This window comes from Pseudomassariella vexata (assembly GCF_002105095.1).
Source record: "Pseudomassariella vexata strain CBS 129021 chromosome Unknown BCR38scaffold_7, whole genome shotgun sequence".
In the NCBI taxonomy this organism is placed as follows: Eukaryota; Fungi; Ascomycota; class Sordariomycetes; order Amphisphaeriales; family Pseudomassariaceae; genus Pseudomassariella; species Pseudomassariella vexata.
In genome coordinates this window covers 431845-447426 of record NW_024467962.1, presented here as the reverse complement: position 1 = coordinate 447426, position 15582 = coordinate 431845, and the positions used below count along the sequence as shown (strand labels likewise).

General features: G+C 51.4%; 4 protein-coding genes across 4 annotated transcripts; 2 read left to right on the top strand and 2 right to left on the bottom strand.

The window, feature by feature from the left end:
- Positions 1–437: 437 nt before the first annotated feature.
- On the bottom strand, positions 438–1918 carry BCR38DRAFT_344074 (isoprenoid synthase domain-containing protein; the record flags this gene model as incomplete). The annotated part of the gene is made up of 4 exons (XM_040856079.1): positions 438–749; positions 817–940; positions 1000–1446; positions 1521–1918. The coding sequence occupies 4 exons, from the start codon at positions 1916–1918 to the stop codon at positions 438–440; spliced, it is 1281 nt and encodes a 426-aa protein (XP_040715359.1).
- Positions 1919–5167: 3249 nt separating this feature from the next.
- BCR38DRAFT_343319 (uncharacterized protein) lies at positions 5168–8622 on the top strand (the record flags this gene model as incomplete). Its single annotated transcript, XM_040856024.1, has 3 exons — positions 5168–6137; positions 6194–6336; positions 6391–8622. 3 exons carry the CDS (start codon positions 5168–5170, stop codon positions 8620–8622), a joined length of 3345 nt encoding a protein of 1114 aa, XP_040715358.1.
- Positions 8623–9184: 562 nt separating this feature from the next.
- Positions 9185–10999, top strand: BCR38DRAFT_342763 (peptide N-acetyl-beta-D-glucosaminyl asparaginase amidase A-domain-containing protein; the record flags this gene model as incomplete). The annotated part of the gene is made up of 3 exons (XM_040855969.1): positions 9185–9296; positions 9385–10256; positions 10316–10999. 3 exons carry the CDS (start codon positions 9185–9187, stop codon positions 10997–10999), a joined length of 1668 nt encoding a protein of 555 aa, XP_040715357.1.
- A 2108-nt stretch (positions 11000–13107) lies between these two features.
- BCR38DRAFT_485084 (putative MFS transporter) lies at positions 13108–15023 on the bottom strand (the record flags this gene model as incomplete). The annotated part of the gene is made up of 5 exons (XM_040863831.1): positions 13108–13439; positions 13506–13879; positions 13936–14432; positions 14485–14600; positions 14681–15023. 5 exons carry the CDS (start codon positions 15021–15023, stop codon positions 13108–13110), a joined length of 1662 nt encoding a protein of 553 aa, XP_040715356.1.
- Between the last annotated feature and the right edge of the window lie 559 nt (positions 15024–15582).

Here is a 15582-nt window from a genome sequence, read left to right as displayed (position 1 = left end):
AATGACATATTCAAAACTTTATCCTGCACTTCAGAAATGTCTGACTGTATTGCAGCAGGTCTCCCCATGCGCACATCGAGGGTGATTTCCATTTTGGCTCGAAGCTTTTCTCATAATCCATAATCAGGACATCGTATCTTGCAGCATCTATGCTGAAACTGTTAAACAGCTGAGTGGCAAGAAATAAGATACGGTTGAGTGTCCATGCATTACAGGACGTGCACTGCCTAGCTTGATAGGACTTTGGTAAAACATAGTAGATGCAACATGGTGGAATACCGTCAGAATATACATATATGTCCAAGTGAATTAGAAATTATAATAGCCACGACTCGCCCAGGCATGTCACGATGTAGTACAACATGTGGGGGTAGCATACCAGACACGCATTGCCGGCGCAGTCACTCCGCTAATCCACGATCCGGTCACGGACATATCTAGAATGGTATACTCAGGGATCCATCCTCCTGTATACACTTCGCCATGCCGTACCGCCTGGACTCGAGACTCCACTCGAGCACACCAGTAATGAAGTAGCGGCACCACTTGATGAAGGCTTGTGTGTCGGTGCTGAGCTGTGCGTCGTCGGCCGTCATCTTGGTCAGATTGTCAACCGCCGTCTCAAAAGTCCTCATCGACTCCTCCAGAACAGCCATGAATTCGGCAGTGACAGATTCGAGGTCCTTCTGGTTCTCGGGTGGACTGTTCTTGAACATTACTGGCACGATATTAAAAAACGAGCCTTGTGCCTAAATACGATAAATGATTAGCATATGTATTATAATGTATCTGTCGGCGGCGGTGATGATGACGTACAATTTCTTTCTGTACAGAGTATATATCATTGAGGACAAGACATATAATAACCGTTTCTCGCCAGAGTGACTTCATAGCTTCACTCTCCATGATGGACTCAGGTAACCTTACCCGAAGCATGTAACTAAAAAGACGTAAGCACAAGCACAACTACCAGCGGATGAACAAGACAAGACCACTTACTCAGTAATTGAAATCTGCGGCGCACATCCCACCGACCCCGACCGGATCTCCATATACTTCTCTGTCGACGGTATCGACCCCCTAAGACGATGCGTATGCTCAATACCAACCTGGAGCATGAAGTACTCCAGCTCGCGGAAAAAGCGTTTCCGCTGCACTAAGTCGGTCGTAGTCCGCATTCCCCGTCCCACGTCGGTAAACAGTACCATGTTGGTATTCGGCGCTTCTTCGCCATCGTGTTTTCCTCCGGCTTGGGCATCAGACCCTTCGTCGAGCCCCAGCGCCTGGCGGACGTAATTCCGCGACTGACGGGCGTAGACCCGCGTCAGCTCCTCGTCGGTCGACACGGCCGTGTCGCCGGCGTCGACTTCATCGTCCCAGACGAAGATCCATACTGAGTAGGCCGTGGCGATTACGAGCTCTTCCCATTCGGCATCGGGGTACCAACTGAGATGTGTTAGTAATCTTGGTTTCCATATCCGGATCCAGCCGTGAGAAAGGGATGACTGTGAAGGACGTACAGAGCAAGAAGACGGGCAAAGTCAGCGCGTTTCAGCGCCCGCAGTTTCCTCTCGTCACTGATTATGCGCTCGAGCATTGAGTCGACGAGGCCCTCGAGCTTCTTTGCATGCTTATTGGTTGCGCAAGGCCAGTCGGCGAACGTCTTCCTCAAGTCGGGGATGCGGAGTGTCTTTCCCCTTAATTGGCCCGCCAGCGTCAGGGCGTCGCCCAGAAGAGCGGCATCACTTGAGCCGGGACATGGCTGAGTTTGTTGATAATTGGTACCGGTCTTCCCCGTTAGTTGCCGGGCATCCGCCTTTTCCACCGCCGTGGCGCCGGACAACAAGGTCCGGGAGTTAGTAGGGGAGGAGAGAAAGGCGGTCAGCCAGGAGCGCAGCCAAAGCAGGAAGGCTTTCATCTTCCGGAGTCTGTCCAGCATCATGGTGATAACCTCTTCTCAGAGTAGAAGGCTTGCTGTGGTGGCACTCGTAAATTATTTTTTTCTTAACGGAGATTGTAAACTGTAACAAGATTTGTCCCGTGCGAAATTATTTCATTCTTCTGTTGTCTTCAGATATTGGTCTCTACGAGAGGTCCTTATCCCATCCTTATAGCTCTCCCCAACAGGGACCAACCCTTCCCGAACCGATAACCTTCGGGAACCTCGCTAGACGAACCGACCGAGGTCTGTACAAGATGTGCCCTAATTCCCATAACGTCCCAGGCCAAGTAACTAGCGTTATCTTGAGGTCAGCGAAGGGGGCCCCAGTTCGTAGTATTGGTTGGTCGTCCCACTGTGGAGCGGTGCCATATCGACTATGTTAAGATCCAGCCGGGCTTGCTTGTTAACTTGCAACGATGCCATAAGCCAAGGATTCCACGGCTTATTACATCCACCTCGGCCTGAAGAAGATCAGAAACGGTGAGGGTAGGGATGGGGCACTGAGAGAATAAGTTCATTGACTGGGTCTGCAAGTAGAGAAAGCCACACACAGTGTCTTGACATCAACGGGCTCGTACATCATGTAAGACCGAGTATCGTATAGTGACAGGTCTTGGCACCAAGACCCTCAGAGCTTCGGCCTAATTGTTAGAATGAGCTGGTCATCTTTTGAATTAAAAATGACTGCTGAATTGGACAAATCTCTGGAAAATCACCGATGATTGCTACGGTGCAAGCCGAATATCCCGACGTAGAAGTGTGGCCCGATATAACACTTGGTACACAGTCCCGTTCCACTTTATTATACACTGTATCAGCTTTTGCACGGTATCCTTGAATGTAACCAAAAAGTAGTATTCCTAGTTGAAGCAGTCAATGGGGCAGGGTCCTTCCTTGCGTTCTGTGCGATGGGCGGTGCGTGCCGCTGAGGATTCCACGGACGGAGATCGGGTTCGCACGACCGGGGCGATGGCGATGGCGATGGCGATGGCGATGGCGTGGGAACCATTCACCTTGGATATCGTCAGTCCATCTTAATAGGATAATTAATTCCCTAAGGACGTGACACAAACCATATTAACTGCATGCTGCCCACTGCAAAGTCGTGGGCCTAGGCGGACACGACCATGGGGACTAAGTGATCGCAAAACATCCGTTTCGTCTCATGATGGTTAATTAAAATGCCTTTCTGATATAGTGGAGGTCCCCGGAACTATTGACCCTCATATTGTAGGATACCCGATAACTGCATGAATATCTGGCGCCCGCTCCAATTTGTATCGAGTAACTGTATATTTCGATACGTGTAGGCCTTCCCGATATATCTACTTAAAGGATACGTTACCGGGGGTTTGGGGCTGTGAAGTGGATAACATCAGGCCTTTTCGTGGGTATAAGGCTACGTACCCTTCGAAACCTGAACTAGTCCCGTAATTGTGGCCTTAATAATGCCGAATATTTTTTTTCCAGATTTGTCGGAAATGTCTCTAATTTCCTGAATTTTCCACTTTCATTTAGTGTATAATTTACTCTGACTGTAAAAATATCGGCTGCCCGCCACAAATGCAGCAATAGGGTCCATTACTAGAATGCTTTGTTCGAGTTCCGTAATGGGGTGTCCCATGGAGAAATCAAGGTATATCAGAGGTCATATTGTTTCATGCGGTAAGGACCTTATCTTGGAGTCTGCAGTGTAACTAGCCATGGACCTGGGTGAGTAGAAGTTCGGTTGCGGTGATGGACCAACCAATTACATGCAATATGATCAAAGTGTCCCGGAAGTTACCAGTGTGGCGGCGCTTCCCTTTTTGGGACTTGTTCTCCAGCATAGCAACTGAGGAGGACATTCGCTTTCGAGCATTTGGTGGAGTGAGTGGCTACTATCTCCGCTGCGGAATCGATAGTTGCTTGAACAGGGTTTGACAAACATGGTGATCGCTTTTTGCTTTCAGAAACTCTAGTCGTCCTGACGATCCTTTCCAATAATTAGACCGATCGGCGTTGAGACCCTCATCTGAGAAATTTATCGTCTACACATAGAATACCTACCTTATTCTCCCAGGTAATGGATAATAGCAGATCGATGTGTGTGGCACAACTCGATTGGAGTGCTGGTTGCACTTTCCTGGGGTGCCTAGGGAACTTCAAACAAGTAAGCCCCATAGCCGAGGTTCGATCCTGGGGGTTCACTCAGCAGCGTCTGCAGTGGAAAGCCAGGATGTAACGATCATGAGCCGCGAATGCCGGTTACGAAAGACGTGCAAAGGAAAAAGGGCATGAGTCGCGTAGCATAATGTGGCTCGGCGTGGTTCGATGTCGGCAGCCACTACTATTCTGGCCGAAGAAGAATGGGAAGTTTCAGTGGGCCCACACCCCACGTGGAGGCCAGCACTTAGCACTTTTATTGGCAATGTCAATATGCTTCCCAAATTAGGACCATTGGTCGGGTGATCAGCAGGACTACTGGCCGTGTCGTCAAGCCCCTCCTATTCCCGATCACTGCATACGACCCCTGATGACCGGATATTCTACCACGTTCCCCGTCAGTCGACCAGGGTCAAGAGCGAGATGGGGGCCGCAAGCCGACGCGAGCTTCGACGCAACCTACTACAATTTCTGAAGTTTGGTTCCAATGGGTGTTAGACTGACCCAAAACGAAGGTTCGCCGTCAGTCAACGGCGTCCAGGGTAGGTACGGCAGGGAACAGGGCGGGAGCTTGGAACTCATCCGCGCGGTCACTGGTTTTCGGCGGCCCTATTGCTCCTGCCAGCATAAAGTCCGTTTGGGCGGACTCCGCTGCAGCCACATTTCACGGTCGCTTCTGAATCTGCCGGCTGCTGCTCGCATTCGCAATGCAACGTCCGTGATTGCTTGCCTTGTCAGTGGTGCAAGTTGACACTGGACGATCCAAGCCTCCCCAACGGTTCGTACCGCGGCCGCTACATACTGCATTGCATTACATTCCCGCTTGCCTTTTTGGACCGCTGACTGGCTGGCTAGGTGTTCGTCACGACTTTTTGAAACAAGTCAGGCCCCCCTGCCCATTGCTCAAAATCTGGAGCTTCAGAGGAGGACCTGACAGGGCAGTAAAGCAAGGTGGTCCAGTGCAGACGGGCCACGCCGATGGGAAGGATACGTCGTCGGCCATCAGGTTCCTTCCAATATTTCCTCAGCCGTAATAGTTCCAGACTCTGACTGAGTGGTATTTTGCCATGCCCATTGACAATGAACCGGATCAGAGAGACGCTGGCCCGCCTAACGCGCGCCGCACGTGGATCACGCGATGAAACCGCCACCTTTCGCCGCACTACCAACGCCGTCCGCGGCTCCTCCCTGGACGACGTTGAATACGGTCCGTTAGTTCTCTACAACGAGATTCAGGACGGCGAGGAGGGCGTCGATATTGTCCTGGTCCACGATCTGTATGGGAACCGCATCAGCAGCTGGACTAAGGGGGCCGTTTGCTGGCCTCGCGACCTACTCGCCCATGATTTGCCCGGCGCCCGTGTCATTGTCTGGGGATGGGCCAGCGCTGGCTTTGCGGACCAAGCCGACCTGCTGCTGGCTGACATTTCGCGCATGCGCAATGGCACAACCCGGCCCATCATCTTCGTGGGCCACGGCCTGGGTGGCGTCGTTATCAAGGAAGCCCTCGTCACGGCCGCCATGTCAAGAATTTACGGCTCTCACACGTCACTGGGCAATGTCTACCCCAAGACAGTCGGATGCATATTTCTGGGTACGCCCCATACCCGGAGCGGGAAACGTTCTTTAGGCGACGTCGTCGCCGCCGCGGCGCTGCTCGCGCCACGCACACCGAGTCTGCCGTTGTTGCGGGCGCTGAGGGACAGCAATGAAACCTTGGAGCAGCAGCATGGCACTTTTCTGATGATTTCGAGAGATATCAGGGTTGTGTGCATGCGGGAGGAGCTCCCGACGATGGTTAGAGATCCCGAGGCACCAGGGGGTGGGAAAGGGGCGATGGCTCAAGTCATGATCCCAAGGGATTGTGCTGCGTATGCTGGAAACATTGCCGCCAACGTGACAAGAGATGAGATAAGGGCAAATCACGCCGACATAGCGAGGTTTGCGGAAAGGGATGACTTGGGCTACCTGCAGATCGTGGCCCACCTCTCCAGAATGTCCTGCGGCCCTTCGCCGGCGCAAGTTGAGGCGAGGGCTATTCGCAACCAAGGTACGTTATCCGTTCCCCGTAATCTATAAATGAGTTTCGCTTACAATCCAATCAAGAAATCCTCGATACACTGTACTTCGACACTATGAGGGAACGCGAAGCCCGCATAGATAGTGCTTACGGCCAAACCTGCGAATGGATATTGTCGCCCAAAGTCTCCCCTTTCCATGATTATTTGAAATCCAATGATCCTATTCTGGTTGGTGCAACTCACAACCCCGCGGCCGATCAAGCGCTGACTTAAAGCTTCTAGTGGATCAGTGGCAAGGCTGGCTCCGGCAAGTCGACTCTCATGAAGTATGCATGGTCCTCGGAGAAAGTCAAGCACGAGCTCGCCGATGGCTGGGCCAAGGACGGCGATCTGCATATGGCCTGCTTCTTCATGTTCGAGGGTGGGAACCGCATCCAGAAGAGCTACGAAGGCATCCTGCGGAGCGTGTTGTACCAGGTTCTGTCGACACGGACCGATCTTATCAATGTTTGCTTTCCCAGCTTCTTTGACGGCCCATGGCCGCCACCCACCCAATTCAATAGCATCACCAACCTAAACCAGGGGGTGTACTCCCTTTTTGCCCATATGTCGGAGACTTTGCGTCTCTTCGTCTTCCTGGATGGGATCGATGAGTACCGCATCATGGAACGAAAGGATTACTACGCCAAAGAGGATCTCGAAATCGCCTATGGCGACGACTTCGATACCAACGATGAAGCGTGGGGACGAAGCAAATGGATCAACGACTCGCACCAGGAGATCGCCAAGCTTGTCACCTCCATGGCCAGCAAAGACGTCGTCAAGTTTATCATCACGTCTCGCGAACTGCCTATTTTCGACGAGGCGTTTGCCGACCTACCCAAAATCAGACTCCAGGAACATACCGAGAAAGCCATTGCCATGTACGTGGAAGGCCGGCTTGAAGATGAGGCGCCTGGTCTGCCCGACTCAAAGAACCTTTGCAAGCATGTGGCGCAGAAGAGCAGAGGGGATATACTCTGGGCCAAACTAGCCATCGACATGGTGGTCGATTGCAGTTTACGTACATTAAAGCCCACTCTGGACTCTCTACCGACACAACTCGGCGGGCCCGATGGGCTGTATATGCGCATGCTGGAGAATCTGAGCTCGGAATACCAGTGTGATGCCAACCGAATATTCCACCTTGTTCTCAAGGCGCAGGAGCCCCCAAGTTTGCTCACTCTCGCGTTCGCCGAGGAAGGCCACGTAGACCCTGTCACCAAGGAGCTGCGGATCACCCTCGACAGCGCGCAACCTCACACTAGAGCCTCTATCCAAAAATTGACGGATAACCAGCAGGCACGCCTGCAAACGCGCTGTGCCGGACTCCTCGTGGCTGAAGCTGAACCGAGCGACAACTCTGTTGAAATGGCCCAACGCGTCGTCTTCGTGCATCAAACGTCCAAAGAATGGGTCGGTCGCAAGGATGTCTGGCAACGGCTTCCCTCGACCCCGGTTCTCGACGAAGTCGAGCTCGACTTTTCGCTCCTGAGCGGCTGCGTGCGCCACCTCATGGCCTTCGACGTACACACATCAGCCGTGTCCGTCTGGTCCACGCCGAAATTCCTCCCCGACGCCTGGTTCCTCATCGCCAACACCCTGCGGTACGCCGAACGCATTGATGGCTCCCTCGGTGACGACGCGAAGAATCATTACTTCGCCCTGATGGACGCCCTGGATATGACGTGTCAAGCAGCCTGGATGACGGCGTTGCATTCCCAGAAGCCCATTAATCAAGACCCGGATTGGTACGAGCGCAAGATGCAGAGTCTCGTCAAGAAGCACTGGGCGAGCCTCGAGCCTATGGAGGTGGGCAAGTCGCCCAAAAGGAAGGACTTTTTGGCTCTGGCCGTACAGGCCAATCTGCTCCAATACGTGGCGCACAAATTGGAAAGTCTCGACCCAGAAATGCGCAAGAAAAAAGCGCAGGAGTTGCTCGTGTACTGCGTCAGCCCGCACGCCGAAGGCTTCAGCGCGTGTGTGAGCCTGAGTGGCGATTGTCTCGACTTCCACCGCGACATGCCCGATACGCGACTCCTAGACATTCTCTTCGACAGCGGGGCTAGCGTTAAAGATTCCGACGACGATAAAAATACCAATTCCAGCAAAACCTGGATCAAGGCCCTGAAAACAGGCCGGCGGTACTTCTCCCGAGGCAGCGCAACCATGTCGCACCTAATGGAGACGGGGGCCAGCCGACGGCTGATGCTGAATCGGGAACGGTGGGTAGCGGCAGTCAAGGCGCTGCTGCTGCACGGCGCGGACCCGAATGTGGAGATCCAGATCACGGGTACTGGCACCGGAGCGGGACTGAACGCCGGCGGTATCGGGGAGGAGAATGGAAGCACGGATATCGTGGTGGCGGGGGATTTCATCCGGGGAACTTTGGAGGGGGAGCCTGAGTACGCGTTGGAGTTGATGGAGTTGGAGATGATTATGGGGAGGAGAGGGAGTGTGCAGATCAATAGTTGAGGTGTCGAGACCGGAGTGCTAGAGCGTTGGGCGGCATGACTTCTAGTAATGCGCTGTGCTAACCTACAACTTATTCCGCAATATATTGATAGTATGCCTAGGTACTCAATAATAGCTTGACCTCAATAGCTTAACCAGCGTCTGGGCAAACACATTGCCGGTAGCACGCTACACATCCCGTCTTGATGTGGAAGGCACCAGTAAGCCCCGCTCAGCCCCCGCATCTTATCTTCCAACCCCTTCTAGCCAAACTTGGGTTTGCATGATGCACCCAACTGTCGCGATACGTGTGAAAACCCTGGACATGCAGCTGATAAATGCAGGAACAATGACGCCCATCGTTTCCCAAAGACAACTTGTGTCTTCACTAGATAGGAAGCTTCGGTCGAGAAACTTCCCTTCGACGACAGCGCCCTCGGCTTCTTTCATCAACTCATCACCCCCCCTCAAGTTTGCGAGCATGTTGGCATTCTTGCTGGCAGCAAATCTCTACCTCGCCCTCAATTGGTTCAATGGCGCCCATGGCATTCCCACGGAGAGAGATGATGTCTCCGCCGGTCCCATGGAGGTCTTTCAGGTAGAAGTGCCGCTTCGACGCGATTTCGCGGGGACGAGTTGCGAACAGGTCATTGTTGAACATACGTTCGCAGCCAGCTATGGCACTCCCTATGTTGGTAAGAAAGCTAGTGCTGTGCTGGAATGGTGCACTTGGCCCCCCATACTGATTTACGTTGTACTGAATCCACAACTAATGATATCCAGGCACTTACGCTCCACGTGAGAACTGCGAGTTCAACACAGTTATATTCAACATTTCTATAAAATCCAGTGGCATAAATTATGATCGATTGGGACTGTTGTTCTTTGGCGATATCGAAATCTTGCGTACAAGCACCGCCATGCCAACGCGGACCGGCATCTTCTGGAACTTTCAGAAGGATATGACCATCTACGACAGTCTTCTCAGGTCGGAACAGAAAATTATTATGCAGCTTGACAACATCTATGACTCAGTCTTCACCGGCGCCTGGGACGTGACAGTCACAGCGCTGTATTACAATGATGACTACGACGGCCCGCTCACCCCTGCTGAAATCATACTGCCCCTTTCAACGCTTTCATCTGCGGTGAATAGCTCATCAGTGTTCTCACTGCCAAATGATAATACCACAATGGCTCACACCCTACCAAGAAATGCAGCCAGAACAGTGGTGAACATCGTCGCCTCGGGCAATGGCAATGAGGAATTCTGGTATCGTCATGTTCCGTCCGAGTTCGCCTATACGTTCAATTCCACCAAAATCAAAGACAACGGTCCTTTCCGGGAAGTACAGTTGTTCCTTGATGGTAAGCTAGCAGGTGTGAGCTGGCCGTTCCCAATTGTCTTTACAGGAGGCATCAACCCTGCTCTCTGGGTTCCTATCGTCGGATTTCACTCATATGATGTTCCCAGCTATCAGATCGACATCTCCCCATGGCTTGGTATCCTATGCGATGGACAGCCACATACGTTTAGCTTGGCTGTGGCAGGATACGACTCCACAACGCTACTCGGAACAACTAATGAGAACTGGTGGATCAGTGGGAGCATTTTCGTCTGGATTGATAAAGCCGGTAACCAAACCACTGCTGAGGTACGTGCAATTGTATAAAGGAACAGTCAATGGTCGAACATATACTAATTGAGCATTAGAATCTTATATCAACAACGCCGCTGCCCACATTTGATCTAACAGACAACACCATAACTTCTGGTGTGGTCAACACATCCATATCACTTATCTTGAATGCCAAGAGACACCTATCTCACTCGGCCCTGGTTACAACATCCTCTGGAACACAGCTTCTCACTTGGTCCCAAGAGCTCTTCTACTTCAACAGCCAATACTGGACCGACGTCACTCAGTACTCATCAAACGGTACCCTGGACCAGAGAACAAACGGTATTGAGACCTTCTCGCCCCTAGGTCCCGGCGCTTCGATCACCAATACTTTCAGATATTTCATCTCGACCGTCCAAAACGTATCATATCCCGTCAATCACGACCTCTCCAACTCGTCGCTATACGGTTCCATTGACCACTCAATATCTTGCGGGTCAACCCCTATCCTGTCCTACCTCACATACCCATCCGTGTTTGCATCTTTCAATCAAAGGCTTGCCACGCGGCAGGTCGGCTGGGCCGTTGAGTATTGGAATAACACATATTATCAGGAAGCTGGTGCTATTGACCCAGCCGAGAGCTCCGACGGTGAGACTGAGCAGTGGTATACGTATTCCGGTCCGATAAGCGATGGATCGAGTGATGAAACGCATTACAGTCGGCATGTGAAGGCGCTGGATGGGTACGAGCCGGTGTTGTTGGTGGATGATTAAGAAGTGACCTCCTTTACAATTCCTTCACCGTCACTGAATAGAGGAATTTTGTGTGGACCGTTGTGTCTCAGGACCTGTTGCAGAATCGAATTCACTAGTAGGCATAGGAGATGACAGCCTGCTGAGCGGAACTTTTGAAAAGAGATCATTATGAAAATTAATTTAGATACTTCTAGCCAGGACTCACATGCCTTTCTACCTAGAACTCGAAACTGCGGGAAAGACCCCTCATAGGCACAAGAACTCATCACATCCGGTATGCGGGCCAATTTCTGACCAACCAGGATGCTCAAGCGCTGCCGCATAGCAACAGCGTGTGTGAAAAAAACCGTCATCGCGTATGACGATGGCTACATATCAACATGCACTGCCGTATGATGCGCAGACTATTTGGCAAGCTCCCGACGGAAAAAAGTGAGAAAGCGACTACGTGCTCCGCTTGCCGACCTCTTTTAAGATCTGCCCGCAATGACGAACTTTGCCGGGGGCGCCGTATGAAGCTGTGGCTGCGACGATGACCAGTTTGCCCGCCTCGCCAGCAGCCACCATGATTTCGCGAGCTTAAATCGTAGCCGAGTGATCGAACCCGTTGAGGTGGTGTTATCCGGTGCCGTGCTACTCTGGATTACCTTGAGGCGGCGAAACCAAAGACAGTGATACGTGACCCCATGGGGGGTCTAGCTATAGATAAGATAGATAAGATAGATAAGAGCTATAAAAGAGCTCTGCCAGGCCAGAATAGCTGACCTGGTCATCCTTTCCCAATACAACAATCCACACCCCATATGCACTCGCATCAGACAGACTCAGCACAGAAAGTTATTCCGAACAGCAAGGCAACCAACCCATTGAAGTTACACAAGAGTGTTTCAAGACGTCGGGTTGTTAGTTACTAAGTGCGAAAAGTGAGCCCTAGCAGGGAAACTAGTGGGGGAAAGAGAGCCAAAACGCCTTAACTAGCACTAGGCTGCCAAGTTTGCACTTCCTAGCATTGTGGCCGTAGAAAAAGGCTTAAGGGATGCACAGGCTACTCGTAAGTTAACGTAACTCGACCCCAACCAGATAGTTCCCGAACATTGAGTGAGTGTTCTGCGGGGGAAACCTGTAGCTGACGGAGAGTAAAAACGACCTCCTAGGCACCAACACACGAATTCGTCGGTTTCCTCATTCATTGCAGAGTGGTTAACTAGTGACGGGGTATCTCATCGCTCTACAATCAATGTTCTCTCCTGATCTTTCACTCATTTAACTGACTCACTGCTTTCATACACCCTGAGTCTCTCGACACCATCTTGCATCATGTCGAGCTGTAATTATCCCTTGGAAACGGCGAAACCCGGACAACAAGATCAAGTAGAACCCTCGCTGGCACTGCTTGACTATAGTGCACGCCGTGAAGAATAAGCAGCCAACGTGTGGCCGACTTATACGATTCAGGTATCAAGCTTTGGACAAAGACTGGCCTGGCAGACATCGAAAGACAACTCGAACAGTCCACTACCCTCGATAGATTGATCATCCAGTGTATCAATGGCAAGCGAATCCAAGTGAGGAACCCTATATTCGGGGCACAGAGGCCAATCTGGTAGGACTATTGTAGCTCAACACTCGACTTACTCGGTAAAGCTTGGTATACACGAACTCTAAAACCAACCGTCTCCACTAATTGCAGGAAACCTTTCGTCACGTACCAAGAGTACAGGAAACTCATTATAGGACAACCTGAAGGCCCTCCCGAAACGTACTACTGATCCTATCTTATAGACTGGAAGACTCAGCTGGGGCGAGACCTCCGCGGCAATATTCTTTGTCTCTTATTGCCACCCTAAATTTTCGATTGAAGATAGTTAGACGCTCTCAGGCTAGGAAGGTGACCGCACCGAGGAAAAAAGGTTTCGCAACGAGTACGAATTTTTGGCGGAGTGAATGATAGTACACATCATCTGATTTATTTTAGTCTTGTTTCCTTCGTATTTCCTTCTGGTCTGTTATGTAGTTTGGATTTGTTCACAAATATTTACGTTACCCTTTTCTAGATCGACTTTTTGCTTTGTTACCCCTTCTCTTCCCTAATCTAGAGGCCCTCAATTCTTTCTAATGAATCATTTTCAGGCCTCCACAGTCGGCACTTTATCCTCCGTCTTCTTACTATCATGATTCGGAAGCCTTCGAAAGGGAATCACAAGCGACAGGACGACAGCGAGTGCCGATCCGACCATAGCGATTGCAAATGTGTCCTGAACCCCAACCATGTAAGCACCGAGCACAGCAGGCAGATCTGCTGCTCCACTAAAGACGGTCTGGATCTCGGAAGCGCCAGTGTTGATGACTTTGACAGCGTCGATATTGGGGGCAGTTGTCAGGAGAGTCTGCAACATGCGATTGGCAAAGATGGACTGTGCTACCACCAAGAAATATGCACCGCTGATGGATTGGCACACTGTTTGTAGTTAGGGGAAACACGATATCTATGGTAGAGTACGCATGCTTGTTAGGTGATACTTACTGAGCATGATACCAGTGGAACTTGCCACGTCTCCGGGCTTCGAGAAACCCTGCACTGCCGTCATCGGGACCTGGTTGCCGAGGCCGAGGGCAAACCCGAACAGAACCTGAGGACCAATGTACCGAGCTTGGGATGAGTCCACTTCCAGGGTATAGAAAAAGGCCATGCCAGCAGTCATCAAAAGGGCACTAATTAGCTGGTACGGCTGTAGGTAGCGTGTTTTCCCAACAATGACACCACTGACCAGAGACCCCACAGCGAAGAACGCCAGGAACGGAAGGGTGTTGACGCCGCTGGTAATGGCGGATTGGCCGTGGATGAACTGAAAGTAGATGGGAAGATAAAAAATAACCACGAAGAGGGCGGCGTTGGAGCTTAACAAGGAATCGCTGATTAGCCACGGCCAGAGTCAACTTGGAAAGATACTTACATAAAGCAGTACAATGCGTTGGTCCATGTCATGCGTGGTTTCATCAGCTTCAAGGGAATCATGGCACGACCGCCCTGAAGCCACTCAACGCCAATGAAAACAATAACCAGGAGAATCCACAGGATCAAGGTGGCTATCACAGAGCCGTCGTCCCACACTTTGGTTTGGCCACCCCATTGCAATGCAAAGGTCAAGCATACGAGTGATGCGAGCAACAAGCTAAAGCCCGGAAGATCGAGTTGTAAGATAATCTCGTTCCATGTGGCGGGAGCGGGCTTGACATGCCTAGGCATCTGCAAGAAGAGCAATACCAGGGCGATGATGGGAACCCCGAGCGGTAGATTGATCCATAAACACCATAGCCATGTGACTGCGCTCGTGAAGGCGCCGCCGATCACGGGCCCGAGAATAGTTGATATCATGAACACGCCCATCCAGCTACCGATCAGAACAGGATGGCTCTTTCTTAGGGTGGGCCACCAAGTTGATGACGAGGACTGAGCCGCTGAGAGTACCGGAGCCTCCCAGGCCTTGAAGAGCTCTCCCAACGATGACGGCTTCGCTATTGGGGGTCGCTGCGGCCACAAGGCTTCCAACCAGGTACAATGCGACAGAGGCAAGGTAAGCGAACTTGACGTTGAGGTACTTGTATATCTTTCCCCACACTGCAACCCGTGTAGTCAGTAAATAGCATGCTGGGTGTGTTTGATCGTAAGGGGGGATTGCTAATGGCGGCGCTACTTACTCGGCGAAGAGGCTCCGGCCAGAAGGAAGGTGGCGCTTCCATACCATCCGACGTCGTCAAGTCGGTGGAATTCGTCGGTGATACCAGGAATTGCGGTGGCGATTATACCAATCTCCAGGGCGGCGAGGATAGTGCTCAGGAAGATGGTGAACATGATGAGTAACAGACGCAGGCCTGTCGCATAATCGGGCTCAGCACCAGCAATTGGGCCTACGACATTACCCTGCTCTTGTTCCTCCTGTTCACTGTCAGGCGCGTCGGGCGCGGAGTACTCGCCGTTGTTGGTCGATTCTGTCGGGTAGCTTGCTTCCATCTTGGAGCTGTTGCTGCTCTCGTGAGACATTATCCCGAGTTGTGTTGCTTGGCTGTTCTGCGTTACCGTGCTTAATGAAAATTTGGCTACTATCTACCTAGGTAGGTAGACTCGAGAAAGCAGTTCTCAGGCAAGTTGCTACTTATGGGGGTGTGATTTTGTGGAACTTCAAAGTAAGTTCTACGAAACCAACATGAATCGAGGAATACTCAGGCACACAATTAATTAAATTAACGGAGGGAAACTCAGACACAGAGGGTAGGTACTAGTTCGCCCGCCGTATGTTTGGTCCGTCGTATCGATCGAAAACACGGTCAACATGGATTGAAAGTGTATAGAAGCAAAAAGGACCAATTATATTCTATTCCTTCCCTTGCAGTTGCAGTTCGACTAACGGAGGTACAAAGTTACTTCAGGCGTCCATTCAACCGCCGCAACCCCTGGCTGTCTCAATGATAAACCGCTATTAGTTGATGCAAATTCGTCCGCCGCGATTTTACGGACGAATCTCGAATCGTTCGTTGCTTAGTCAGCCCGTGACCAAAACTCCTTCCGCCGTGACTTGGCATTGCTCACTCCCAAGCCTTGG